At 42.6% G+C, this 27,521-nt stretch overlaps 2 protein-coding genes across 3 annotated transcripts; one reads left to right on the forward strand and one right to left on the reverse strand.

Annotated features, from left to right (window-relative positions):
* Positions 1–269: 269 nt before the first annotated feature.
* matr3l1.2 (matrin 3-like 1.2) lies at positions 270–13,603 on the forward strand. 2 transcript variants are annotated; one of them, XM_024261070.2, is made up of 22 exons: positions 270–374; positions 1,076–2,011; positions 2,680–2,741; positions 4,018–4,056; positions 4,173–4,255; positions 5,607–5,656; positions 5,724–5,840; positions 7,027–7,152; positions 7,225–7,401; positions 7,682–7,806; positions 7,900–8,218; positions 8,288–8,449; positions 8,546–8,642; positions 8,725–8,741; positions 8,989–9,111; positions 10,356–10,487; positions 10,700–10,828; positions 12,008–12,138; positions 12,225–12,510; positions 12,578–12,713; positions 12,781–12,896; positions 13,184–13,603. In XM_024261070.2, the coding sequence occupies exons 2-22, from the start codon at positions 1,250–1,252 to the stop codon at positions 13,238–13,240; spliced, it is 3,246 nt and encodes a 1,081-aa protein (XP_024116838.1). In that variant the 5' UTR covers positions 270–374; positions 1,076–1,249; the 3' UTR covers positions 13,241–13,603. The 2 variants fall into 2 exon arrangements, with proteins under 2 accessions (XP_024116838.1, XP_024116840.1); XM_024261072.2 differs by having other exon boundaries at positions 298–374; positions 1,073–2,011.
* matr3l1.1 (matrin 3-like 1.1) lies at positions 13,597–26,302 on the reverse strand. The gene is made up of 22 exons (XM_024261069.2): positions 26,078–26,302; positions 24,859–25,755; positions 24,687–24,748; positions 23,444–23,482; positions 22,978–23,069; positions 22,871–22,899; positions 22,668–22,793; positions 21,258–21,383; positions 19,833–19,949; positions 19,632–19,756; positions 19,230–19,555; positions 18,889–18,994; positions 18,721–18,821; positions 18,514–18,638; positions 16,450–16,519; positions 16,353–16,381; positions 16,156–16,275; positions 14,998–15,128; positions 14,478–14,928; positions 14,205–14,277; positions 13,802–13,923; positions 13,597–13,724 (listed from the first exon to the last, which is right to left on the reverse strand). The coding sequence occupies exons 2-22, from the start codon at positions 25,744–25,746 to the stop codon at positions 13,692–13,694; spliced, it is 3,291 nt and encodes a 1,096-aa protein (XP_024116837.1). The 5' UTR covers positions 25,747–25,755; positions 26,078–26,302; the 3' UTR covers positions 13,597–13,691.
* Positions 26,303–27,521: the final 1,219 nt, after the last annotated feature.

Below are 27,521 nucleotides of genomic sequence, written 5' to 3' on the forward strand. Positions count from 1 at the left end.
GTCTCCAAATTACTTTTAAAGTCCATTGGATAGTGCCACATTATATCGTTTTTAATAGTTAGGGAGTAGAGAGGAGAAAACAGGAGTAGAAAAGAGGGGGAAAATGATCGGTTTACTTTAAATTTTAAACAAACAACATTTAAACAACATTTTTGTCAAACAAAACTATGCTCTCATTTGTGTTATGCATATGACGTTCAACACTCACACTCCAAAACAGTAGGTGGCGCAAATGTTCCTAAATCAATAGATGTCACCAAAGCAAACAAAAAGAAGGAAAAACCAAATATCGCGAGACTTTGGTCTCGAGTTGTGTTATTTACTGCATTTTTCATCAATAGCTGCTAGCGTATTGCGCAGCCAGAAAAACTGGGGTAAGAGTCCCTAAGTCTACGAGTAAAGCTGTCTTTTTTAGTGGTGTTAGTGACGAAAATGTAATTTGTGCGATTCATGTTTAAAGCCGATAAAAAGACGCGGACTTTAACTCCTAAATCGTGATTTTGTGTTAGCTCGATAGCAATTGTCCCATTAGGATACAGTTAGCTTTGACTGTGAGTGACGAAGAACCTCAAAATGTTTAATAAAACGAACCATTTTCTAAATAGATTCATAGTCTGTTTGTTCAAGAATTGTGGTGAAAGAAATATTCACCTCGCTCCACTAATTTTAATACCTGCCGGTGTTCGCGCAGTTAGCATAGCAGTTCTCCGTGGAGCGCGCGTGCTCTCGCGCGTGCTACCTCTGGAAACAGACGGGCAGGTTTCCTGCAGCTTCTGCAGGGATTCTGCGCCGTTTTTTTTTTGGTCTCTGCCTCTTTAGGCAGCGCTTAGAGACACTCGTTTCTTTCTCTGAGTCTGAGGGCTCCATCAAACGGTCTCACATACGTCCATCTCTTCCTTCTCAGTCTGCAGTGGTCTTTCTGTCTCCTGCTTTCTTAAATGTTTCCTGTGCAGAAATCCCAGCTACACCGGCACTGGTGGCTGTTTGTAGCGGGTCACGTGGCTCATGGCCTCCCTACCTGCTGTCAGTGGACTCTTTGTTTGAAGCTTGTCTCTGCCTCATTGTGTTTCAGCAGAAGTAAGACGTTCTTCAACGGACAAGAGGAGTTCAGCTTCACTTTTCCCGGTTTTATATCATTCAAGCAAGGCGTTGACCGACATTACCCCCTCCACCACTCCTTAGACCCCTTTTGCCCCACCTGCTTGGCTCTTTTTCTTTGCCCCTGAGAGCAGTGCCCCCTGCTGATGTAATGTCTCAGTCAGACGGCGGTCAGAAACCGTTCTCTGTGGGTCGTGGGCTCCTGGCTGCAGCAGAGACCTTGAACTTCAACATGAATGAGCAGCGCTCAGGCCGGCCGATGGGGGGCATGTCCTCAGGTGTGGGAATGAGTGGGGTGGAGCACCCGGATGGAAGTCCCCAGATGCCCCGGCGGGGTACCACCAACAATCTTGGCAGCACCATGAAGCTCTTTGCCAGCTTGGGGCTGTCGCCCTCCGACCTGGACGCCCTCGCTGAAATCCCAGAAGAAGAAATCAGCGTGGAGACGCTGCCTCGCATTCTAATGCAGCTCAAGAATCGCAAGGGGGAGGCAGGAGAGCGACGGGCGGTGTCCTCCATGTCCTCCGAGGCTGCATTTCAAGGAGGAAGGGATAGCTGGGACGAAGGCCGCATGGGGAGGATGGGCGGCCCCTCCATGGGTGAGGGCCTGGCCCGGTCTAAGCCCTCTGCAGACTTTGGGTACAGTTCCATGCAGAACATGTCCTCGGGCCGGGGCCTCGGGTCCAGTTTCGGCAGCGGTGGGGGTGGGAGAGGAGACAGGCCTTACTCCGAGCTTTCCCACCAAACTTCCTACGGTGGGCTGGACATGGGGCCATCGCAGTCTGACTCCGTCTTTATGCAGAGGAGGATCGGCTCCCCGTCAGTCGGAAAAGTCCAAGACTTCTTGGGAGTCATGCCCTCCATGTTCCCCCATGTGTGCTCTCTTTGTGACTTTGATGTTCATTCCACCATGGTGAGTACGTCCAGTCTGCTTCCTCTTTTCTTCTCGGATTTACTGTAAATATTTCAGTGCAGACACTTGAGCTCAGCTTCAGCCTTGGCTGCTTATCATCCTCATTTTTCCAGCAGCTGGAGCTCCAGGTTTCTTCACATAAATTCTGATTTAATTCACTTTTCAGGATGAGCTTCATTTTCTGACCGTGAAGTTCTCAGCATTTGGCAGTCAGGTCCTGTAGTTCAGCTGTCATTCTCCTGGTTCCTGTCTTGTTCCGTTGAGGTTGACAGCTTCCTCTCGTCGTCTTGAGTCTGCAGAGTTCAGGGCAGAAAGTTCTGGCAGTCTGGATGAGCTTGCTGTGACCTGGAGCACCTGGAGCTTAGAGCTCCACACTCATTTAAGAGCAGTCAGACTCAGTTATGACAGACTTTTCTTTAGTGTGAAACAACAGCTCCATTCAGCTTTTCACCAACTTCAGTCATTTCCTCCTTTCAGCAGTCAGAGAAAAACTTGACTTTAAATGAGACTCTGAACTTCAGTCATCCTCCATCCTGCTGTCTTCTCTGTGAAAATTAGACCCCCTTCTCTGAGTTTGGATAGTTTTCTGACAGTTAGGAAGCAGAGAGCAGCACCCTGTGATGCTCCTCGCATCGAGTATATGTCAGTAATTCTGCTTTGACCCGCAGGAGTGGAACCAGCACCTTTCCGGCCTCCGACATGCTGAGAACAGACGCCTGCTTCTGGACATGTGAGTGAACCGCACATGCAGGTCGTGTTTATCTGGAACCAAACCTACCGCATCTGAACAAAGTTCTTGATCCTGAAAATGTAACTTGTGAAAAGGGCTGCCAAGATTAGTGATTAATCCACGAATAATCAACTTATAAAATAGTCGATTAGTCGACTAATCAACAACTATTTAACTATAAAAATAGTCGAAGACTAATTTAATAGTTGATTAGTTGTTACTTTATATAATATGGAGTCGGAGTGTAGTAAAGTTAAACAAAGCTATGAGCGTTACTATTGTGTGAGTACTAAGTAAACATTTACACTATAGTAATTCTCTTCCTTTCCGTATGATTTTTTCACGTAAATACTCAATCACACTATCAGGTATTTCAGCAATCTTGGTATCAAAACATTCAGCTTGTTCAGAAAATTACTGCTTGTATTTTTGGTATTCATAAACTTTATAAGTTTTGAAAAATTGAGCAAAATATGCCCCATAGGAAATGAATGAGAAAGTCTTCACATTTCAAAATTTTAAGTAGATTAGCAAAAAGCTTTTAAAACAGTTCATGAATATTTTCAATCTTTTATAGTAATTTAAAAAAAATGTAATTTAGCTAATATTTTAGCAACATGCTAATGTTTTTGGCTAATTTGTTATCTACTAAGGTTTTTTAGGCTAATGTAGAGTTTAGCTTCTATTTTAGCATCAAGCTAACATTTTTGACTACCGGTAATTTAATTGTTTTTTTTAGGAATTTTAGGCTTTTTTTGGAGTTTAGTTTCAGCAATGTGCTGGTTTTTTTTTGGATAACCTGACATCTATTAAGGATTTCTGGGTCTAATTTGGAGTTAAGCTCATGTTTAAGCAACACACTAAATATTTTTGCAAAATTAGCATGTATTAGAGATTTTAAAGCAATTTTACTACAAAATGTTTTGAAATTTAGGTCAACTTCAGTGCTCTTTCATAGCTCTTTTCCAGTCTTTTAGCAAATTTAACATAATGTTGATTAACGACTGATGACGTTTCTGATTTGTTTTATTTTATTCTGATTTATTTATTTTTAAATTCCAGTTTAGTGTTGTTTTCTGGATTGTATTTCATGAAATGTTCAGGTCATAGTTTGGTTGTTTTTCACCCAATTTCCTCTTCATAAAATACAGTATGTAATAATACTGTAATAATATATGATATTGGCTGCGTCTTTCTGCCTCATTTTCGTCTTTAGCAGTTCTGCCTCCAGTGTGAGGAAATGTCCTAACAAGATGTTTCTTCTTTTCAAATGAAGGTATCCAGACTGGGACCCCAGCTTGCCTTCAGGCAGAGGGTGAGACACACAGCTCTGTGTTCATTCTGCTCGGTGGCTTTAAAGAAGCTGCAGCCTTTTGTTGTGGAGTCAAAGCCAAGACGTTTTAGAGCTAAAGCTGACTGGCTGTTTTTCAGGGGCCGCAGGGACACTCCCAACCTGTCTGCAGGGCTGCTGGGACCGGCCCCCATGTCTTCTGCTGGGATGTCCTCCAGCTGGGGTGAGACTCAGTAAAGCATCAACACAGTCCTGGGGGTGTAACGATAAATCAACAAAATCAGTTCATCAGCTTATATTCCTACCATCCAATTAGACCGATCTCTCTGAGGCTAATCGAATCAACATTATAAAATAGTTTTAAAATGAAATATACTGATATTGGAAAGTAACCATTTGGATTGAGATGTTAAATTTATTTTACTATACAGTAAAAATCACCATCACAGTGAACAACACACACATGATGGCAGCAATAAATGTTGTCAGTGTTGTAGAGGTTGTACTTTTCAGTACCAGGTATTTATCTCTGAGTTACACTGGTGGAAGTTTGGGATACAGATGTCCAAGATCCGTTTTAGCTCAATGAATCAGGTCGTTCAAAATAAACCAATATTCACTATGAATTAGGGCTGTAACGAGTATCTGGGTGCTCGGATACTCGCGATCGTTCTATTTTCATTCGTTCATTCATTTTCTTCACCTCTTTGTCCCTTTCGGGGTTGCGGGGGTGCCGGAGCCTAACCTGGCTGCTAATGGGCGAAGGCGGGGTTCACCCTGGACAGGTCACCAGTCCGTTGCAGGGCCTCAATCACACACATCCACTCTCACATTCACACCTAGGGGCAATTTAGAGTCACCAATGAACCTATGAAGCATGTTTTTGGACGGTGGGAGGAAAGGTCCCAAATCCCCCAGCCGGGATTCGAACCGGGGCCTTCTCGCTGTGAGGCAAGAGCGCTAACCACTGCGCCACCGTGCAGCCCTTCTATTTTCATACATCCAGTAAATAGTCAAGACAAATGGAAACAAACATATTAAAAAGTAAGAATCGTGGTTCGATTCGTTGAGCTTGATTCTTTAATTGAATTGGATCTCCACCTAAGCAATGATCCACATCCCTACTATGAATCCTGTCGGCAACCATAAATGAAGATGTGAACCAAACCGTTTACATTAATTGCTATTCCCCTAATAAAGATAAATCTACAGGTCAGGATGAATCTTGATCAGTGGGGTGACTTTGAAAGGAAGACTTCTTCATCCATTTCATTTTGAAAACGACTAGTATAGCAGCAAGGAGCATGATTAATACCACTTTTTTCTAACATTCAGTGTAATTCGGTTTCCCTGTTTTGATTTTTAAACTTACCTGATTTGTACAACAGAAACCTTTTTTTATTCCTAGCTGCTGTCTGTAGGTGGGCAGTGACCTGCTCTGAACTCACCTGGCTACATCAGACCTGTGCAGCCACATGGAGTTCTTATTTCTGCTTTTGTTTTGCTCCCTCATGTCTTTGACTCGTGTGGTTGTTTACCGTTTTGTGTTCTGATGTTGTGTGTTTGCTTGTCAGGAGGAGGTGGAGGTCCTGGCCTGCCGGGACACAAGATGGGTCTGAACACGGTGAGTGTGAGCTGGCTGTGCAGCTGTTGGTCGTTCAGCAGCGTCTGACGGTGAATGTCGTCTTCAGCTGAGGAGCAGGGTGGTGGTGGTGAAGTATGAGAGGAAACCTCTGAGCAACAACACTCTGTTCGCCTTCACCGAGCGGTTCGGCCGCCTCAGGGAGCACCTGGTCCTCAAGAACAAGGTGAGCTGACAGGCTCCACCTCCACCAATGACATGATGGGTTTCTTTTAGTTGTTACTTTATATTCTGTGGAGTCAGAGTGTAGTAAAGTTGAAAGTTATGGCATTCTGTTAGCTTTTTGGACTATTTTAGCATTTATTATGTTTTTTTAGGTTGTTTTGGAGTTTAGGTAACATTTCAGCGACATGCTAGCTGTTTTGGCTAATTTAGGAATTTTTCAGTTTTTTAGGCTAACTTGGAGATTAGCTAATATTTTAGCTACATTCTGGTTATTTTGGCTAATTTAGGATTTTTTTTTCACCTGACAGCATTCTCACTAGCATTATCGCAGGTAATGCTACATATCTAGTTTTTAGTTAGCTTAAAGCTAATGATGGGTAAGATGTGTGATTTACATCCCGATTAGTCGACTAACCTGGTAAAATAATCGATGATTAGTCGACTTTTAAATTAGTTGTTTGTGGCAGCACTGTTCTTCATAGAAGTCTAAAGGATTTTGGCTTCTTGGAGCTAGCAGGTACTTCCTGTTTGGAGCCCCAGGTGGGTGGAGTTATTCTGTCAAGTTCTCATATACAGTCAATGAGGTTCCTCACATAACAAATGCAATTCTTTCCAGAGCGCAAAACATGATTTCCCATGAACTCTTATTAAAAATCGGATCCATGTCGCAGAGAAATCAAGAATGTTAGAGAAACAACAAAGACTGAACTTTTTTGATCCATTTACACCAGAGTTTGAGTTCCAGTGTTGATATTCTTCTGACTAAAGTAACTCTTCAACTGTTTATGCAATTATCATAATTCCAGTAGATTGTGAAGTGGAGAAAAGCAGCTTTGCGGCAATATCCAACACTTTACAGGAATTAAATGTTTACACAGTTAATGTGAATCTGTTGATTCTGTCATGGAGAAAAAAAACGTTCAATCTTCAACACTTTAGGTTGATAATGTTTTGTGTATTGGTGCACAGCTGAAATGAAAAGCTGCACATCTGGTTAGATTTAGACACTTTTTTTAAAGGAAAATCAAAGTTTTTATGTGATGAAAGTTTGTTTTGAGTCTTGAAGTGTTAGGAACGGGACGTCTTTTAAATGAAGATTTTAGATGAATGACTTAATGAAAAAGCTGATCCAGAACTGGGTCCCGTTTTGCTGATGGTCAGTGGTGTCACGTCTGCCTCCCCCTCAGGCCTTTCTAGAGATGAGCTCTCACGAAGAAGCTCTGGACATGGTCAACTACTACAAGCAGCACACGGCGTCTCTGTACGGCAAGCCCATCACCTTCTACCTGTCCCAGAGGCTGATGTTCATCGAGGTACCGCCATCTTCTTGCTGCTCCAGGGTGTTGTGCTCAGAGTCTGACTCGTTCTTTGTGTTGTGCTCTCAGAAAGACTCCCGGATGTCTGAGGGGATGGGCGACAGACCCATGAGGGACGTCAAAAGCCACGGCAGCAAAGTGGTCTTCTTCTCCAACCTGCCCAGAGAGGAGGAGAAGAAGAGGGAGCTGCTGACCATCGCTGGACGTTTTGGCACCGTGGATAAACACCTCTTCTTAACCGACCAGGTAAAAATGAAATCAAATGATCCAATGTATACGTGCATCACTTCCTCTTCATGATATTTTCAAATTAAATGCACATCTGTCAGCTCCAAAGGCTGATATTTATCTTATTTAGCCTCTGTTGGGGCTTGACTGAATCGTTACATTCCTAGTTGGGAGGCAGCATCATTTTTCACTGATGTGCTCTGGCATCAGCAGACTGTTCCTCGTTTCACACTGGAGTGGGGGGGTTAGACTCCTACAATATCCTCTGTGTTGGTGATCCTCATTGTTTTGTGTTCAGGCTTTTGTCCAGCTGGGAACCGTGGAGGACGCAGAGATGCTGGTCAAGTATTACAGCGTGAACCCCCTCACCATCAGAGGACGCCTGATCCGCCTCAACATCTGCACCAAATACAAAACCCTCAAGTGAGTACTCCTGTTACCGTGACAACCGGCCTGCAGGCGCCTGTGAGAGCGCTGCAGAGAGGCCTCACCTGCTCGGTCCTCCGTGTTTCTCAGTGTGAACCGGAGACAGAGCGGCTCTGCAGAGGAAACCACCACCCGCAAGAGAAGCAGGACTCGTGAGAGGTCCTCGAGCCCCGCAGCAAAGAGCGCCTCCAGAACCACCTCGTCCAAGTCCACATCCAAGAGCAGAGAGGAGAAGAAGAAAGAGGAGGAGGAGGAGGACAAAGAAAAGCCTGCTGAGGAGGAGGTCACCGGAGTGGTGCAGGGAGCAGAGGATGAAGACGAGGACCAGGCGTCTGACGATGAAGATCCAAAGGAGGAAGACCCCGAGAAAGAAACGGTGGAGAAAGATGTTAAAGAAGAAGAGAAGGAGGTGAGGAAGAAGTCAAATGGAGGCTCAGGACACTGAACAACCTTAAATGAAAACTCTGTAAACTCACAGGTTCCTGATGACGTCACACCTGTGGAGGAGGCGGAGCCTGAGGTCAAAAAGCAGGAGGCGGAGCCAGAAGGAGCAGCAGAAACCTCAGTTGAGGAAGCAGAGAACAAGGAGGAGGCCGTGGAGAGCGGCGACGTGGCGGAGGGAGACGTTCCTGCTGAGGAGGTGAGCGTGATGCCTCCGAGAATCTGTTTACCTGTCAACACTAAATTCACCTAAACTTAAAAAAATTATGTCTTCTGGTCTCACTTCTCTCTCCAGCTGGACCAGGACTTTCTGGAGAACATGGAGGACTTTGTGACGCTGGATGAGCTGGAAGAGGACGAGGGCGACGCCCCCGGAGAGTCTGATGCCATAGGTGGGTGGAGCTACAGAGCTTCAGCTCAGATGGACTGACACCAAACCTGATGTTGTCTTCCTTCTTCTGTCCTTTTCTGCAGATAACTCCAAGAAAGGGGTACGAGCATGAAAGACCCAAACAAGACTTGAGTTTTTCCTCTGTCGGGTTCAGCGTCACAGTAGATCTTTTGGTCTTTAAGCTGTTTTGTTTTATCAGATGATTGATGGAGATGGCTCACATTTATGCTTCTGTTCTGGTTTGTCTGCAATAGTTCAGACAAACGTTCTGGTAGATTTTGAGATCTTCTGTGATCTTCATCGAAATCCTCTGTGTGTTTATGAACCTCTGTCTTATCCTCCATCAGGGGATGAGGGTGGTCAACATCGTGGGCTTCAGGCGAGGTTACAACTTCCTCAACGAGCTGCTGAATCTCGCCAAGCCGTTTGGGAAGGTGGTCAAACACCTGGTTCTGGACCTTCGACCTGAGGTAGAGCGCTGACGGCGTCTGATCAGCTCCCTGAGAGTCTGCTGGCTGCAGAACGAAGCGTCTGTGCAGTCAGAAGTTGTTTCAGACCACCAACCTTATCACACATTTCTTTTCTGCAGACCAACAGACTCTCCTCTCACTCACTCCTTTGATCACTAGAAAACAGATGATTAAAAATTAGTTGTTAAACCCAGAGAGAAACTTCTGTCTTAATCAAAGAAAAGCGGTCAGTTTAGGTGACCTCTGACCTACTCCAGTTCAAAGATCATTAATTTTGTTAAAAAATGCTTCAGATTTGGTCATTAGTTCAAAATGTGACAAGATTTGTTTAACCCTTTTAACAACCAAACGGTGGTTACATTTGGAAAATATGTTTTTAAAAATAGTGTGTTTTACTCCCCAAGGTACGGAGCTCCTAAAGGGACAATAAAGAAAAAAAATTGAATTAAAAAAATGTTTTTTTCAAAAATGGAAGAGAAAAAATCTAGTTAATAACCAGTAACCAATAACCAGTTACCTAGATTTTTTTTCTTGTATTTTTAGGGTTTTTTTTTGTTTTTTTTTTTTAATCTAGTGCGCACCAGTTACTAATGAGACATTTTTTTCCTAAAAATTAAAGTAAAAAAAAATCTGGTTAGTAACTGAGGAACACCAACCAGAGCATTCTATTTTTCTAAAAATTGAAGTAAGAAAAAAAAAAATTTGGATAGTAACTGGTGCGCACCAGATAGTAACCTTTTACTTGAATTTTTAATGGAGCCCCTATGAATTTTCAGAAAAATGATATATATATATATATATATACATTACTTTTTTGTTTTTAACTTTAATGAGTTTTGATGTCCCTTTAGGGGCTCTGTACAAAGGCTATAATCAGCAGAAGAAAAACTTTTTTTGGTGATTATTTATTTATTTTTAGGTTAAAGTGTAAGTTGATTTCCTTTAACATTACATACTTGATAAACATGGTCCAACATAGTGAAAATGAGACATTTTTCCCATAAAATGTAGTGATGACCTGAAGATGTAAAAAATTACTGAGATTCATTAAGACGGCACACTGACCTTTTTTTTCATGGATTTTTTTTTTTATCTTCACTGACGTCAGTGGCAGACATTTGTCATGGGAGGTATCACACATCAGTATAAGGGTGGGGTCATCTGGGCCCCATAAGAGAGCACGAGGGTTTAAAGCAAAGTCTCCACCCAGCCTCTTCCTCACCCCTCCTCTTCTTCCTCCTCAGGCCTACATTCAGTTCCAGACGGAGAACGAAGCTCGAGCTATGGCCAAGTTTTATGGTAACGGTAATGTGACGGTCTCCGTGTGCGGCCGGCCCGTCAGGGTCAGCCATTCCCTCAGCTACCCCACCATCCAGGTGAGTCACATGACCCTTGAGCACCGTACCACACCTGCTGGACATGACCAATCATGTTTCCCTCTGGGCCTTGTTTTAAGTCTTAAATCTATAAGAATTGTTTCATGTTTATGCTTGTAATCTGTATGCGACACTTGAACAAACGTTTGACTCCGACCAAGAAGGATTCCTTTAGCCCGTGATGTGACACCATCATGATTCTGTGTGTTCAGTGCGGCTCCAGCAGGGTGGTGTACATTGGTCAGCTCCCCAACACCAAATACACCGACGAGGAGATCCTGGAACTTGCCACACCGTACGGAAAAGTCCAGAAGTACTTCCTGAACCGGATCAAGAGAGAGGTACTAAAGCGGGGTCTCTGGCAGCGGCCTCGCAAAACTGACATCATTTGAGTTCAGGGGCATCAAACTCAATCACTCAAGGGGAAAAAATCCAAAACACACCTTAGGTCACGGGCTGAACAGAATAAACACTTAATGAATACGAAAATTTGTATACTAAAACATAATTATGAACTAGATCTATAGTATTACCTGTGATAATGCTAGTGTGAACGCTGAAGATGATAGCTGCCTAAAATATTAGCTAGATGCCAAATTAACCTGAACAAAACTTAGGTTAGCCAAACAGCTAGCATGTAGCTGAAATATTAGTTAAACTCCAAATTAGCCCAAAAACCTTAGTAAATGCCAAAATAGTCCAAAAAGCTAACAGAATGTCGATTTTTAAAACTGTAACTTTTTAACCTAATTATGGATAATAAAAGGCAGGAATATTATTCCAGAATAAATCAACTTTAACCTTAAATAACTTTCAATATTTTACTCTCCATAAAAATGTATAATGTCAAAATTATACAAGTTAGAAATGAGCGCAAGATAACATCAGGTCATTAATAACAATAAAATAAAATGATCTGGAGGGCCGGATCCGGCCCCCGGGCCTTGACTTTGACATGTTTTGGTTCCTTGATGCATGTCTGGATGTTTGACTCGGTCATATGTGTTAAATACATCCACTACCTTCTTAATCCTTCAACAGAGGAGCTCTAGCTGCAGAGTTTACATTCTTTGAACTGCTGTAACTCTCCAGCCGTGAAGCGTTTATGAAGTCAGTCTTTAGGTTTGGAGATGTTTCCAGCATCACCTACGTAACACTCACTCTCTAAAACATCCTAACTTTGGGAATATCCATCAAAGTTTTGTCAAAATTTGAAATTATACTCATCTCTTTATTATATTTATTAGATTTAGATTAGGCATAGGACATTTGTGATGCTTCTTTTTTGTGATTTTATTGTGAATTTGTCTAATATTACGCTTCATCCTCTTGGCAAAAATTTACTTTACTGTAAATCTGCTCCCAATTTCAAAATTGGTTTCAGCCATTTATATCGTCTTTGCTTTTACTTTAAAGACTTTATTGGTTTAGTTTATGCATCATAGGATGTATTTCCCTGTTGGTGTGTTCAAACTGAGCTGCAGACGTTCAGAAAATAAAGACTGAGTTTTGTCCTGCAGTGTTTTCTGGAGATGGACCGACCTGAAGATGCAGAGAAGATGGCCGAGGACTGCAAATCCAATCCGCCGAAGATAAACGGGAAGCGCCTGACCATATACGTCAGCAGGAAGTACAGACACCTCAAATATGGGTGAGCTGCTGCCGTCGCGTCGGTGCCGCCTCCTGAGGAGCTGCAGCCGCTCTCAAACTCCTCTTCATCTCCTGTTTCTCTTGAAGTCATCGGTGTGGAGCCAAGAGGGCCAACAGTCCGCCTCCAAAATCCTCCCTACAACCCGAGGAGCCCAGCGCCAAGAAGGCCAGAGAGGAAGACGAGGAGGAGCAAGTGGAGAAGAAAGAGGAGGAGACAAAAGAGGAAGAGGCCAAAGAGGACAATAATGGGGGGGTAGAAAATGAGGAGCAGGAAGCAGCAGACGAGGAAGCACAGAGCTCTGATGTTGGAGACTCAAAACCAGAAGAAAACAGTGAGAATCCTCTGGAAGACTCGGAGAAGATCGATGAGGAGGTAAGTCTTCATCCTGGGAGTGCTGATCAGTGATGGACCTACAGGTCACGTGACCTCTGATCTGCAGGAGAAACGGCAGCAGGACGAGGACATGGAGACGGCCACCAATCAGAACGGACAGACTGAAGCTCCGCCTCCTGTAGATGGGAAGCCCAGTTTGGCAGCTTTGCCGTTGCCCCCCTACGACCCCGACACCCCCATTGGTGAGAATCCGCCTCCTCAGCTGCTGTTCCAGAAGAATTCCAACGTTTACCATGTTGGTTTGTCCAGGAGTGGAGCACGTGAAGATGGGATATTACTGCCGCATCTGCTTCCTGTTCTACACCAACGAGACCACGGCCAAGAAGACGCACTGCAGCAGCCAGACGCACTACGACAAGCTGCAGGTGAGCTGCCGCTAACCTGCACATTCTACAGCGCCTTATTATTAACCAAAGCCTGATCCTTCCTCCGGGTTCATGCGGCCAACAATAAAGAACTGGCTGCACGTATTTAGAAGACTGAGTGTGAACATCCACTTAATACAAACGATAAAAGCACGCTCAGAAGATCATCTCACTCTGTGCTGCAGCTTTGTTTGTTTACAACAGAACTCGCCATTTCTTCTACCGGTTTCCGGTATTTTAGATACTTCTGCACACTGTTTTCTGATGGATCTCTGTGATTGTTTCAGAAATACCTGGAGAAGGAGCAAAGCAAAGGGAAGAAGGCCAAGAAGGCATCAAACTGAGAGCAGCTGGGAAAGAAGTCGTCCCGTTCGTTTTCTTTAGCTATACTTTAAACAGGAGTGTTGTCATGGCAACACAGCCCCTGAATTACTTGTAGGACAAAACACAAAGTTCTTTAATGTGAAACGTTCAGACTTCCTGTCATTCAGGTGGTTCTGACGGTGATTCGTTTCACCAGTGTTAGCCCTTCCTGGGCTCTGTCTAAAGCCTGGACCAGTGTCCTGTGGGAGTTGCATCCATGTGGCGTTCAGGCACTGCTGCGTTAATAGCCACCGTTTGATTCCTGATTGTTCTTTTAGCAGTTAAATGTTTTGCTGGATTTTTGTTTTTTGGATGTTTTTCAGAATAAAAGGTTTCCTCACATTCAACAGTTTTTTTTATTTTTACAACTTGAACCAATTAAAAATCCTGTTTCCTTTAGAGTTCTGCAGGAGATCTTCAGTCTCGATGAGTTCAGCTCGTCCATGGATCTTTCCCCGTCTTCTCCTGAAACACAAAGCAATTAAAAAGCTGCTCCACTAAATTCCTTAAGACTAAGGGAAGCTTTCCGTTTCCATAGCAACCTGATATTTGGCGTAGTGGGCCGGTGTGCGGCAGTGGTCCCCCTTTGCTTCATCCTCATCATAGAAGATCAGCTGACACAGGTTGCAGTAATAACCCACAACCGGACGCACAAACTCTGTTCCTGCAACACAAATCCAGACGGGTCACTGAACGCACCACAAGTGTTCATTAAGGATGTGACTGCAATGAATGCTGGGAGATTACATAGGCTTAAGACAGGGGGCCACATAACTGTTTTCTTCTCTGATGGGTGGGGGAGCATCCTTATTAACTGTCAAAACACTCACCAGATTCATATATATATATAGATGTAGTTATGGGGACCCCCTGGCTTAAGAGATCTGAACCCATGACTTTAAAACTCCCAGAACGAGGATGCTGGTGTGTGACTGCTGATCTTACCAACGGCTTTAGCTGTTTTTTCTGCCTCAGTGGCGCCCCCCACAGGTGCAAGTGGTGGTGCTGCCTCAGAATTCTGTAAACATACCAAAGAGTTGAAAACGTTACCATGGAAACCTGTTTTTCTGATCACCTCTGGTGAAATCTGATGGTTTGGCTCAAACGTTTGTTTTTGATGTACTGTGTTCTACTCTGATGCTAACAGAACTTTAGAAATCCATCCCTCTAAAGAAAGGCCTTCAAACCTCCAGACATCCTACCTCTCATGGGTCGTACCTGTTCAGCTGTTTCTGGATGATCTGTCACCTCAGGTTCACCAGAGTCGCTCAGCCCCTCTGTTCCTCTTTGCTGTTGGAGATCCTGACCATCAGGCCGATTCTCGTCCTCAGAAACTTCGGGAGCGTTTGACACTGTTATTTTTTCCTCATGTGTCCTCTGAGATTTTGGAGACCCCCTCCTGTTCTGAGGAGCACCTTTTCTTTTCACAGTGTCTCTTCTTCCTGGAGGTTTTCTCTCAGTTTCGTTTTCTTCCGTCTTGTCTGAAGGAGACTCTTGACTCGTCTCTGGCGTCTCTTCTCCTTCCTGAACAACCTCCTCTAAAGCCTGTTTCCCATGAGCCTCCTCTCTGGCCTCTCCTGGTTCTGAGTTTGTGGGTTCCAGTCTTTCGCTTGTCTCATTTCTTGGGTCACTCTTCCTCTCCTCATCTTCGTCTCCTGTGACGTCCCGTCTGCAGAAAGAGGATAACATGAGAGACTGACAGCAGAGACACAGGAGGCGTGGCGAGGCAGTTTCTGACCCGTCGGCGAGTCGGATGTTTTCACGGGACACGAAGCCGATCAGCCTGCAGCCGTTGATGCTGATGCATTTGGAGTTCAGCTCCTCTGCAGCTTTTTGAGCCTCTGAGGGACTGGACATCTCCACAGAGGCCTGAAACAGAGAAACACGAACATGAAGACCAAAGAGAGATCCAGACTTGATTTCATCCTCTCAAAGTCAGTGGTGAGAACAAGAAGAAAAGAGGAGAAGAGGAGAGGTTGGGAACGGTCTGGGCGAAGAGCTGGAGCAGCACCAAGAACTAGAGGAGCAACAACTGAGATCAACTCAAAGGTACAAAACAACTTTGAGCTAGAAGCGAGAACCAAAAGTCTAACAAGGTCAGAGTCTGTGTTTAAAAAAAGATCTGCACCAGGTGAAATTCTAAGTGACATAGAAATTCAAGATAAATTCAGTAAAGAAAAGTAGAAGAGATGACACACTGAACCATCAATTCTGAAAGGAACCTAGATTCCCACAATTCTTTGTGTTTGTCACTGAAGCTGAGAAGCATCACAGACATGCTTGTGAAAGTTTTCATGTGAATCATTCAGCTGCTAATAGATGAAGTTTTCCTAGTAACGGAGGTCATGGTTCTGTTGACTGTAAATGAGAACTGGACTGAGTGACTCATCCCCCTGGTGTTCCAAACAGGAAGTACATGCTGGTTCCAATAAGCCAAAATCCTATAAACTTCTCTAGAGAAATAAAAATGTGTTACTCAGTCATTCTATTGGTCAGAATAACCATTCTTGATCAGATACATTTGGTTTAAAATCTTCTTTCAGACCCTTCTTTTTTTAAATCTATTTTTTCTTTATTGCAAGTTATAAAGGACCGTCAGGATGCCTCAATAAAGCAGGAGGTGTCTGCTGGCCCTCATGTCGAACATTCAAAATGTTTAACAGACTTTGTGATGAGAAGCCTGCTTTCAAGGTGTGGCATGAGGCTCCCAACAAGCTCACTCCTGATTGGTCTGATTGGCTTGCTGACTATTTCTGGCTCCAACATGGCGGTGTTCAAATTGCAACAACAATGGCGACTGACATGACTTATGTGGTTGGAGCTGGAAGTAAACTACACTCACTCGCTCCAGTTCTCTTATACAGTCGATAATTATATGTATATATACAAAGTGCACCTGCTGTTGGTTCAACAGGTATCGAACCACCGTCCCGAAGCCTCTCATGACTTTAATGAGCTCTGCGTCAGTGCAACACTGCGGCACGGAGCTGAAGGACACCACCCTGCTGGACTCCAACTGTAACAGAAGCGGATCATCAGTCAGCGGAGGAACCATGGAAACATCCGACAGGAGAACGGACTCATCAGACTCACCTCAGACTCTTCACCGCCGTCACCTTCACCTGTAACAAAGCAGAAAAAACTCAACCAGGGCATCAGGATCCGAATCTTCTGGGGTTCTGAGGTCTACCTTGATCATCTGAGTGAACTTCATCCAGAGTGATGCAGTTCTCCAGGTCCACAGGGAAACCAGCATCCTCCTGAGGATCATCAAGGAGAACTTCAGCCTCTCCATCCTGTTCAATACTGACCCTCATGAAAACACCATGTTCAGGTTAGAGTCTCACTCCAATCATCTCTTGATACGCCGTAAAAGTGTTCCCAGTGGTCCTTTGATGATGATTATGTTGTTTCTGGCCACAATCTAAAAACCTGTGTTGTTTTCTAGGACATAGTTTCTGCAGAGCAGAGTCTATGATTTGTGGGCGGGACTGTTGGTGTGGGATAAACCTGACCCCATTTCCATCATCCATGTGTACACACTCTCCCATCTCCCACTAGCTAGCTTACAGTTAACTTCTTTTGTAGGAAAAAACATAAATATAAAGAATAAATACCTTTTTTTTTTTTTCAAAATAGAGGTTCATATGTTTTCTTTTCAAAATAAAAGACTCCTTTAGTCACATGGAATCAGCTAAATGCTGCCAACAGGTAATGTAACGTCAGCAGTGATAAATTAATTTATTTATTTTACCAATTGTGGTAGATCTATGCCAAAAATACATGAATCCAATTCAAAAAATAGTTCAGCCAATTGTGACTCTCGCTGTATTTCTCAACACATAAGGCACACTTAAAAATTGTAAAAAAAAAATTAAAAAATTTGTCTTATAATCCTGTTAATTCTAGTTGTGCTTTCAGAGTTCCAATAGATTTTTCGTGGTACAAAACACAAAAAAATCTGATGTTTTAGCCCATTAGTTTTGAAAAACTAAAAACCAGAGAGCCACAATGGAAGGGTGAAAGAGCCACATGAGGCTCTGGATCTGCAGGTTTCAGACCCCTGACTCAACATTAGTGGTCCAACAAAAACAATGAGCCATACTGGAGCTATCCAGCGGTACAGTTCTGATCCAGATTACTGCTCAGACGAGGGAAACAAAGACGTTCATGGATGGATCTGTCTCCAAGTGGATGCATCAGAATGAAACAGAACTGCGATTTAGGTCCCGCATAACTACTTTAAGCTTTATTTAACTGCATTTTTTTGTCTGCTCCTGATTCACAATTTGAAAAAGAAATACTCAGAAATGCATTTTAATCTTAATTTTCTTCATATATGTCCTCCATTGTCAGAAAATTGCAGGGGATCAAGTCAAACACACCATTTTCATTTGAGTGGGCCTTTAAAAAAACTGTATGGTTTTCTTTCAGACTTGAGGAGTAGATCAGGGGTGTCAAACTCAATCGCATAATGGGCCAAAATCCAAAACACATCTCAGGTCGCGGGACGAACAGGATAAACATTTATTGAACATTTATTGAACATTTATTGAACATTTTTAAAACTTTAAAACTGTAACTTTTTAACATAATTATGAACTAGATGTATAGCATTACCCGTGATAATGCTAGTGTGAATGCTGTAAGCTGAATTTGACTGCTGAAGATGCTGAAATTGATAGTTAAAAACGTTGAAGCTGATAGCCAGCTATTATTTTAGCAAAATGCCAAATTTGCCTAAAAAAATTAAAAAAGAATACTTAGGTTAGCCAAAACAGATAGCATGTAGCTGAAAAAATAGCTAAACTTCAAAATAGCCTAAAAAAACGAAAAAAAAAAAAAAAAAATTAGCCAAAACAGCTAGCATGTAAATATTAGCTTAATTCCAAATTAGCCTAAAAAACGTCTAAAAAAGCCTAAATTAGGCAAAACTACTAACATGTAACTGAAATATTAGCTAAACTCCAAAACAGCCTAAAGAATGAAAAAACCTGAATTAGCCAAAACAGCTAGCATATAGCTGAAATATTAGCTAAACTCCAAAATGAGCAAAAAAAAAAAAAAACTGAAAGAAAAGCCTAAATTAGCCAAAACAGCTAGCGTGTAAATATTAGCCTAATTTTAAATTAGCCTAAAAAACTTAAAAGAAAAGCCTAATTTAGCCAAAACAGCTAGCGTGTTGCTGAAATATTAGCTAAACAGCTGCAGAAAGAACAAACGTGTGACAAGAGCGGCTTGAGTGCAGTCTCACCGTCTCCTCCTCTTCCTCCTCCTTCATCTCACTCATCTCCTTCACCCTCTCCTCCTGATCTTCAGCGCCTGCATCCTTCACGTCCATCTCCTCAACCTCAGTTTCCATCTTCTTCTCCTGTTCTTCTGTAAATTGAACATACATCTTTTTGAGCCTCAAACTTCTATTTTTTCCCTCTCTCAGAAGATGCAGACACCTCCTCAGCACCTTCCTCCATGTCCTCTTCCTCCTTCAGGCTTTCCTCGTCTTCATCCTTGATCATCTTCCCGTCCTCCGCGATCACCTCCATCCCCTCGTCTGTGGACATGCTGAAGAAAACCTTTTCAGAATGTTCTGTCTTTGAGTTCTAACCGAAGCCACGTTTGAGGAGCTCACCTGTCCTCCTCCTCCAGCTTCTCCTTCTCCTCCTCCTCACCAGCAGCAGCAGGTTCTTCACGTCTGATGTCAGCTGTGATTGTCTGCTGCTCCTCTCTAGGAGGCTCTGAGCAGAGAGGAGGATGAGGAGCAGAAGGTCAAAATGAAGTTCTCCAGCTGATGTTAGATTGAGAACAATACTGACTGATTATTTATTTTTGTAAAGTGGATGTTCTGGTTCTGTTGGTTCTGGATTGAAAGTCAAGCTGCTGTCAGACCTGTCAATCATCAGAACCCCACCCCCCCATTCTGCCCCGAACAATTGTTTCATAGACCCACAGAGTAAGGTTCTGGTTCCTCACCTGCTTCCTTTGAATTCTCTTTATTCTGGTTCTGTCTGGAGGAATTGCTGGACTGTTCTATGGACTTGGACCTGGTTCTGCTTCTCTCTGAGCCGTCTTTGGATCTGGACCTGGTTCTGCGGTATCTTCTGGACATTTTGCCGTCTCTTGATCTGCTCCTCCTGCTCCTCTCCGATCTTTGTCTGGATCTGGACCGGGTTCTGGAGCTCTTTGAATCTCTGGATCTGCCTCTTGACCTGGACCTGCTTCTGGTCCTTGTCGGTCTTCTGAGGTCCGAGTCCTTGGCTGGTTCCTCCTCTTCATATTTCTTGGCTAATGAAACCTTCCTGCAGGTGGAAGAAGAGCAGTAGGACTTTCAGAAGCCGCAATTACAGTTGGATCAGAACCAGCAGAACCACCTACAGCAGGCTCCTGTACTCATCAGAGAAGGCCACTCTGATGATGCTGTCGTTGATCTTCAGCTTGTTTGAGGAGTAATAGTTGACCAGCTTCTGAGCTTCAGCAGAGCTTTTCATCTCAACAAGCACCTGGACCACAGACACAAAGAAGACCGTCAGGACGGGGTCTTGGATGAACCTCTGGGCCATTGGCGCCGTGGCTCACCTTGGACGGCAGGACCAGAGTGTAGAGCGGTGCCCCGAACCGCTTCACGATGCTGATCAGATCCGAGTATCCGTCCTTTCCGTCCGGAGCCGGAGTGAAACTCACCACCTGGGAGCTCTGAGAAGACACAGCATCATCCAGTGATGACCTCTGACCCAGACCGGCCCGATCGGCTAAACACGCCTGATCCAAGTAATCAGCCGAGTAACAGTTTTACTGAAAGAATTCTGTTCAAACCACCTGCTCAGCAGGGAAAACCGTCTCCACATTAATGAATTGAAGCACCAAGGTGCTGTCAAACCAACAAACCAAGAAGCAGATGAAGGACAAACTCTTCATGTTCCATCAAGAGAAAACAAACCTTTTTATATTAATGGGATAAATTCATAAATTAATCTTTTATAGCAATTTTTTAAAAAAATTGAGTTTAGCTGATATTTAGGCAACATTCTAACATTTTAATCTGTTCTCTATTTAGTTTACTAGGAATTTCAGGCTATTTTGGAGGTTAGCTAGTGTTTAAGCAACAAGTTAGCTTTTTTAGCTAATCTGACATCTACTAAGGTTTTTGGGGCTAATGTGGAGTTTAGCTCATATTTCAGCAACACACTAAATATTTTTGCAAAATTAGCAGGTATTAGGGATTTATAAGCATTTTTACAACAAAATGTTAAGAAATTTAGGTCAACTTTGGTGCTCTATCATAGCTCTTTAACAAAAGTCTTTCAGAAAATTTAACATTTTGCAAACAGCTTTTGCATTTTCAGCAAATCCCTTTAGTAATTAAAGTAAATTATGTCACCATTTTCAGCAATAAGTTTCAGCATCTTCAGCGACAACCTTCTAGTTTAATAAACTAACATCTTCATTGTCTTTATTCTTAGTTTAAAGCTAATGGTGGTTAACATGCGTGCTTTACATCCACTTTGCACATGACTTGATAAGTCCACTAATCGAAAAAAATCATCCTTGATTAGTCAACGATTAAAATAATCGTTTGTGGCAGCACTATCATTCCCACATGGAGAAACATTCCTACTAGAGAAAGATTATTGAGCCACAGAGACTTCTAGGTCATCAGCAGAACTTTCTGTGCATCCTGTAAACCTGGGTTGATTCTGGAAAGGAACATCAAAGCTACAGTCAAACACGGTGGAGGGAGTGTGATGATAGGCTGGATATACAGGAGTGGAGGCTCAAGATCATTGGGGTTCAGCAGCAGAACGATGGTCCAAGCTCAGCAGGTCAGAACATGAAGGTTCTGGAGTTTCACCTGACTGAGACTGTTTATGACAGTAACCCTTCGTTCATGGAGGGAAATCCTCCAACGTGTCTGAATTAGAACAATAATGTAAAAACATGTAGGGGGAGGAAACCTCCTGTACTTCTAACTGTACAGGAGGTTTCTGTTAGTTTCCATCTGACCTGTAGAAAGCTGAAGGTGCTGGAGATGCTGAACTCAATCTGCTTTCCGTTAACGGTTGGAGGATAGTTGGTGTGAAACTTCACCAAGTCCTTGGCCTGATCGATGGATCCCAGCTCCACGAACGCCTGCAGGGATGAAAGGCAGCATGAAACAGCAGCTCCAGCATGATGGGTTTGACTTCACTTATTCATGTTAGTGTGTGAGATACCGGGAGCCATAGTGTGTTACTGTAACTGTCTATACTACAACGTCCTTTATAACAGCTGTCCCCACCGTGCCGGTTCATGGGACATTTGGCAGCAGGACACAGAGAATAAAAGACACGACCTGCTTTTTTTCTGTTCAAATCTGATTCTGAAGAAAGTTTTATTTTGGAAATCTACAGGATTCTCTCCACCACATCCGACTCATGTCAAGTCGGCCGGTCAAGTGTCGTTTGATCAAACAGATGTGTTTCCAGTTTTTGCCTAATCTGGAGTTTAGCTAACATATTAGCATTATGCTAGATGGTTTTTTTGTGCTAATTTATGCATATTCTCAGTATTTTTGGCTAATTTGGAGTTAAGATAAAATGTTAATATTATGCTAGTGTTTTGTTTTTCTACTTTAGATATGTTTCTTGCTTAATTTGGAGTTTAAGTAACATCTTAGTATGATGCTAGCTGATTTAATTTCTTTGCTAATTTAGACATGTTTCCGATTTTTTGCCTAACTTGAAGTTCTAGTATTTTGCTTGCCGTTTTCTTTTTTTTTTTGCTATTTTAGCCATGATTTTAATTTTTTGCTTAATTTGCAGTTTAGCTAACATTTTAGCATTATGCTAGCTGTTTTTTTGCTAATTTTCTTGCTAATTTAGACACTTTTCCATTTTTTTGCCTAATTTGGAGTTAAGCTAATATTTTAGCAATATGCCAGTGTTTTTTTGTTGTTTTTTTCGCTAATTTAGACATTTTTCCAATTTTTTGCTTAATTTGGAGTTAAGTTAACATTTTAGTAACATGCTTGTGAATTTTTACCAATTTAGACATTTTTCCAGTTTTTTGCTTAATTTGGAGTTAAGTTAACATTTTAGTAACATGCTTGTGAATTTTTACTAATTTAGACATGTTTCCAATTTTTTGCCTAGTTTGGCATTTGGCTAACACTTTAGCACGAAGTTAGCTTTTTTTTTGCTGATTTAGACATGTTTCCAGTTTTTTGGCTAATTTGGCATTTAGCTAACATTTTAGAGAGCTTTCAGTTTTAGCATTTTCAGCTAACTACTCTGGAATCTTTAGCAGCCACATTCAGCTTACAGCATTCACACTTGCTATACATCTAGTTATACAGAGTTTTTCATTGTGTACTATTGTGCTACTTAAAAACTGAGTCCCCTCAGTGTGTTTGGGTGCCGTGATGATAATACTCACCAAAGATGGAAACATCAGGATCTTAAGGATTTTCCCAAAAGGTTCTGTCAGTTTTCTGAGATACGCCTCGTCTACAGACTGAGCTGGAAACTTCACACAGACCACCTTCCCTCTATCAGAGGCCGGCTACACACACAAACAGGCACACAGTCACGTTACAAAAGATACCCGAGCTCGAACATGATGAGGGATTATCTCTTTACCTTCTGCAGCGCCTTATCCGCCTGCGGGGCTGCAGGAACAGAAAGTGTTTGGGTCGGCTGATACTGATCCAAACGTGGAAAAGGTTTAGAAAAGACTGAGCTGATACCTTGGCTCTGACTCGGGTTCTTCTTCTCTGGTTCTTTTGCTGTTCGAGCGGGCCTTCTTTCATCCTTCCACCTCTCTGATTTGCTTTCATCACTTCAAAAGAATGCAGGAGGAATAAATGAAACCTTCTGGTTAATGAAGGTGGTGGTTATCTGAGTGCAGAGGAACGAGGAAGACCTTTCAGCAAAGTCCCCCTCCACAGGAAAGAATGAAAACATGGATGTACTAAAGGTGTCCTGATGAGGAGTACTTACCTTCATCTGGAAAAAAGTTAAACTATTACTATTTTTAATTTAACCTGGAAAATGCCAACCAATATGAAGAAATGCTGTCATTTTGGTGATAAAACAATCTTCTTGGCTTTCAATCATTTGGTTTCTATAATTCATGGTCTTTGGTGTCCGGGTAGAACCTGTCAGAGATGTCTTGTTCTTCACACAGAAGCTGGAGGTTGGTGCTCGACTCACCTTCTGATGTTCTTCAAACGACAGTCCCAGTGAGGAAACCTGCAGAGGAGGTGGACCCATGAGTGGCAGAGACACCGACTGCTGTTCACATACAAACCAAACTCTAAAGGAACAGTCCAGTTTTTATGATATTCCAAATATTTCTACATCTCTCAGCAGCAACAAATTATTCTAATTTAAACATTTATGGATCTTTGGCTTTCAGTGTTTGCTATGGGGCTGCCACAATTAGTCGAATAATCAACGACTAATCGACAATTAAAATAGTCAATGACTATTTTAATAGTCGATTAGTCGTTACTTTACATTATATGTAGTCAGAGTGTAGTAAAGTTGAAAGTTATAATGTCATTCTGCTAGTTTTCTGGAATATTTTGGCATTTATTAAGATTTTTGGTGTTTAGCTAATATTTCAGCTGCATGCTAGCTGTTTTTGCTATTAAATTTTTTCAGTTTTTTAGGCTAATTTTGATTTTTAGCTAATGTTTTAGCTACATGGTAGCTATTTTGGCAAATTTTTCGAATTTTTTTAGGCTGTTTTGTAGTTTAGCTAATATTTCAGCTGCATGCTAGCTATTTTAGCTAATTTTGACTTTTTTTGTTTTTAAGCTAATTTGGTATTTAACTAATTTTTTTGCTGGCTATCAGCTTCAGCATTTTCAGCTATTAATTTCTGCATCTTCAGCAGCCAAATTCAGCTTACAGCATTCACACTAGTGTTATCACAGGTAATGCTATGTAGTTTGTAGTTAGTTTATAGCTAATGATGGTTAAGATGTGTGCTTTACATCCAGTTTGCGCATGACCAGATTAGTCCACCAATCATAAAAATAATTGTTGATTATTCGACTATCAAAATAATTATTTGTGGGAGCACTATTCTGACCAGAGGCCCCTCAAAGTGGATGCATCAGAATGGAGTGGAGCAGGAAGCTTGAGGTCCACTCAGTGTCACAAATAAGATATTTTTCAATCTGCATTTTTTTCTTCTGCTCCTAATTCACAACCATTTGAATAAAGCTTGCATTTACAAACGTTTGAGCTTAGTTTTCTTTATATATGTCCTCCATCATAAGAAAAATGCCACAGGAACATGTTAAAAACACAAAAAAACACGATTATCTTTAAAAGAAGTTGTGTATCTGAGGACAAACCAGTCTAATCCAGGTTAAAGAAGCGGGTCACGGGGCAGTGCTCTGTTCAGGACACTGTGATCCGGGCCTGTTGGTGTGCAGCCACTCACCTCTGCAGCAGTTTGAGCTGTCCGTCTGCATGCTGAGTGCAGTTTGTGTGCTGGGTCCAGGCCTGAAACAAAAACCACTGGCAGTCAGTGTTTGCCTTCACAGAGCTTCCAGCTGCAGCTCCCATCATCCCTCAGTGCTTACCTGCATCTGGAGGAGAAGAGATGAACTTACCTTCTCAGAGAGCACAGTGATGTCACACAGAGAGCACGAGTACGGGAACACTTCCGGAGCCATCCCATGGAAGTCCTGAGCTTCTTTCTTTGAAGGCATTGAGCTGGAGAACCTGCTGCTCCTTCCAGATGAAGATCCAAACAACGACCCGGAGGAGGGCCTGGCCTCCCAGGCTTTGGACCGGCGCTCATCAGGAGGAGGAACTGCTCTGTGTCCAGTTGGTCCGAGACCAGAGAAGCGAGAAGGAAAGACTTGTGGTGCTGGTGCCGCTGAGGGGGTCAGAGCAGTCTTACCATAATCAGAGTGACTGGGCCTGTAGTCGAAGTCCGTCTTGTGTCTGAATGAAGAAGAGGTTGCGGGTGGAGACCTGACAGAGCTGAAGGTCGAGGGACTCTCCCAGCGGTTGGAGGGGATGTCAGACTTGGAAGTGGAGGATGAGATATGGCCCAGCGGGTACTGAACCAGCTGGCTGTGCTGCTCATCTCTATCCCTGTGGGAAAAGCTGGCCGAGGGCCGAGGGGCGGAGATGGAGGGGAAAGAAGACGAGGAGGCGGTAGGAGGCAAAGGTTCACCGCCGCCCCTCTTCCCTTTGATCTGTTTGAGGATGTGTGGCAGCGAGTCCACCGTCAGGACGTCCTCAGGTAGCTCGGCCAGTACAGACAGATCTTCAGGTTCCAGACCGCAGCTGCTCAGGATGCTGAGGACTCCATCCTGGGAAGATGGCGGCGCCGCAGAACCTCTGGACGACGACAAGGAATATGAGGGCGTAGAGAAAGACTCATGTGGACGTCTGTAAAGGTTGGCGTCTGGCGCCGAGCTGGAACGACGTGGGTCAGGTCGGAGGTCAGAGTCAGGCAGCGACCGCTGGTAAGGATAGTTGGAAGACATGGTGGAGGGCTGTGGACAAACGCAGATGAGAGATGTGACCAGAGAAAGTCCGAGGACCCTTGAACTCAGCACAGCCAGCTGTAGGAGGAGGAATCACGGGAGGAACATCTGGATCTGAAGATCCCAGCTCACCTGAGAAGATCTGACCACCTGAAACTCAACAAGGAAACAGCAGAGCTCTCAGCTCCAGAAACACACCAGCCTCACCTGGAACCGCGAGCCCCTGAACAGGTGAGCTCCAGTGTCGGTAAACCCACCAGAGGAGACTGCTTAACAATGCGGCTAAAAACATTAGCTCGAGAAGCTAACAACAAGAATCCGGCCGACTCACCTCAGAAAAACCACCAACACTTGGAAACGACACGCAGAACCATGCGGAACCTAAATGTAATCGCTCGATGTCTAAAAATAATCCCTTTTTGAAAGAATCACCGGTGAGATTTGAACGGTTTCCCCAACCCTCTTCTATCCCGTTCAAGTCCACAGTGAAGCACAGCGCCACCTGTGGGCGTGGAGGGAGATCGACCCTGAAACAGATCGAAACAAATCCTTCATTCAAAATCGATCGATCCTTTTCCTTAATGGGGCACCGAATGAAAATGTTTACCTCTTTGAAATGACATGAGAATTATACCACATTTAAACAATTCTAACTAAATGTGCTGGATTTATATCCCATTTTGTCACTATATATAATAAATAAAAATGATCTGTGACTTCAAGTTTTTTTATTAACAAAATATTTCAGCAATACAGCATGAATATCTAAAACACATAATTATTATGTATTAATATAAATGTCTCATAATAAAACAGCACACACATACAAGATCTCAAATCAAATTAAGAGAAAGAAAAAAACTAAAAGTAAACAAAGTCGCACAAGAGTAAAATATATGCATGTATATATAAACATATTTTTCTTAAAAGTAAGGAACAGAGATGTGTTATAGCTTGCAGTTTCTTATAAAAATAAATTTACAAATTAAAGTCCATTACCTATTTCAAAAAATTGTTCTAAAAATTCAAATAAGACATTGACTTTGGGCATTTTACATTCTTTTAAAGTAGCCTTCCACATAAGTATTTCATTTTTGAAACCAACAAAAACAGAGGATACTGTCAAAAAGCAACATTTATGTACATACAATTTTGCAAAGATTATTCAAGTATTAATACCAAATTATTTTTTGTACTTCAAGGTATTTACTATTATTTTTACTAAATCTAAATTTTAACCATTACTTTTTAGAGACCTGTGCCAATGAAAAATGTTTTAAAGTCTTCCTCAGATGAAAATCATATTTTTTTGAGTTTTTAAAATGTCTGTGTGGCATTTTTATAATTAAAAAGAACAAATGTAATAAGAAATAATTTTCTTTTTGTATTTCCAAGTGTTTCTCCTTTTAAATCAATCAAACTGTCTTGGACAGACTCTGTTTGAATGAATGATCTTCTTTCCATCAACAGCTCTGCTGCACATGCACTAAACCCTCATCTGTTCCTAGTGTCTAGTTCAGGTTCTGGAGAAGAGAAGATGGTATCTTCACATTGACTGCAGTCAAATGAGCCGCCGTTCACATTTCTGTGGTCAAATCAGCATCACTGGATTTTTTTGTGTGAGTTTCATACAATACAGGGGTCTGACCTGAAACAGTAGCCCGTATCGCTTAGTAAATGTTCTCTGCACCCATGGGGAGAGTGTGCATGTGCACCAAAGAGGCATCGTGCCAAGGCTCGTGCTCGATTCATTTTCTCCAGCTGACGAGCAGAAC

Source organism: Oryzias melastigma, linkage group LG10, assembly GCF_002922805.2.
Source record: "Oryzias melastigma strain HK-1 linkage group LG10, ASM292280v2, whole genome shotgun sequence".
NCBI lineage: Eukaryota > Metazoa > Chordata > Actinopteri > Beloniformes > Adrianichthyidae > Oryzias > Oryzias melastigma.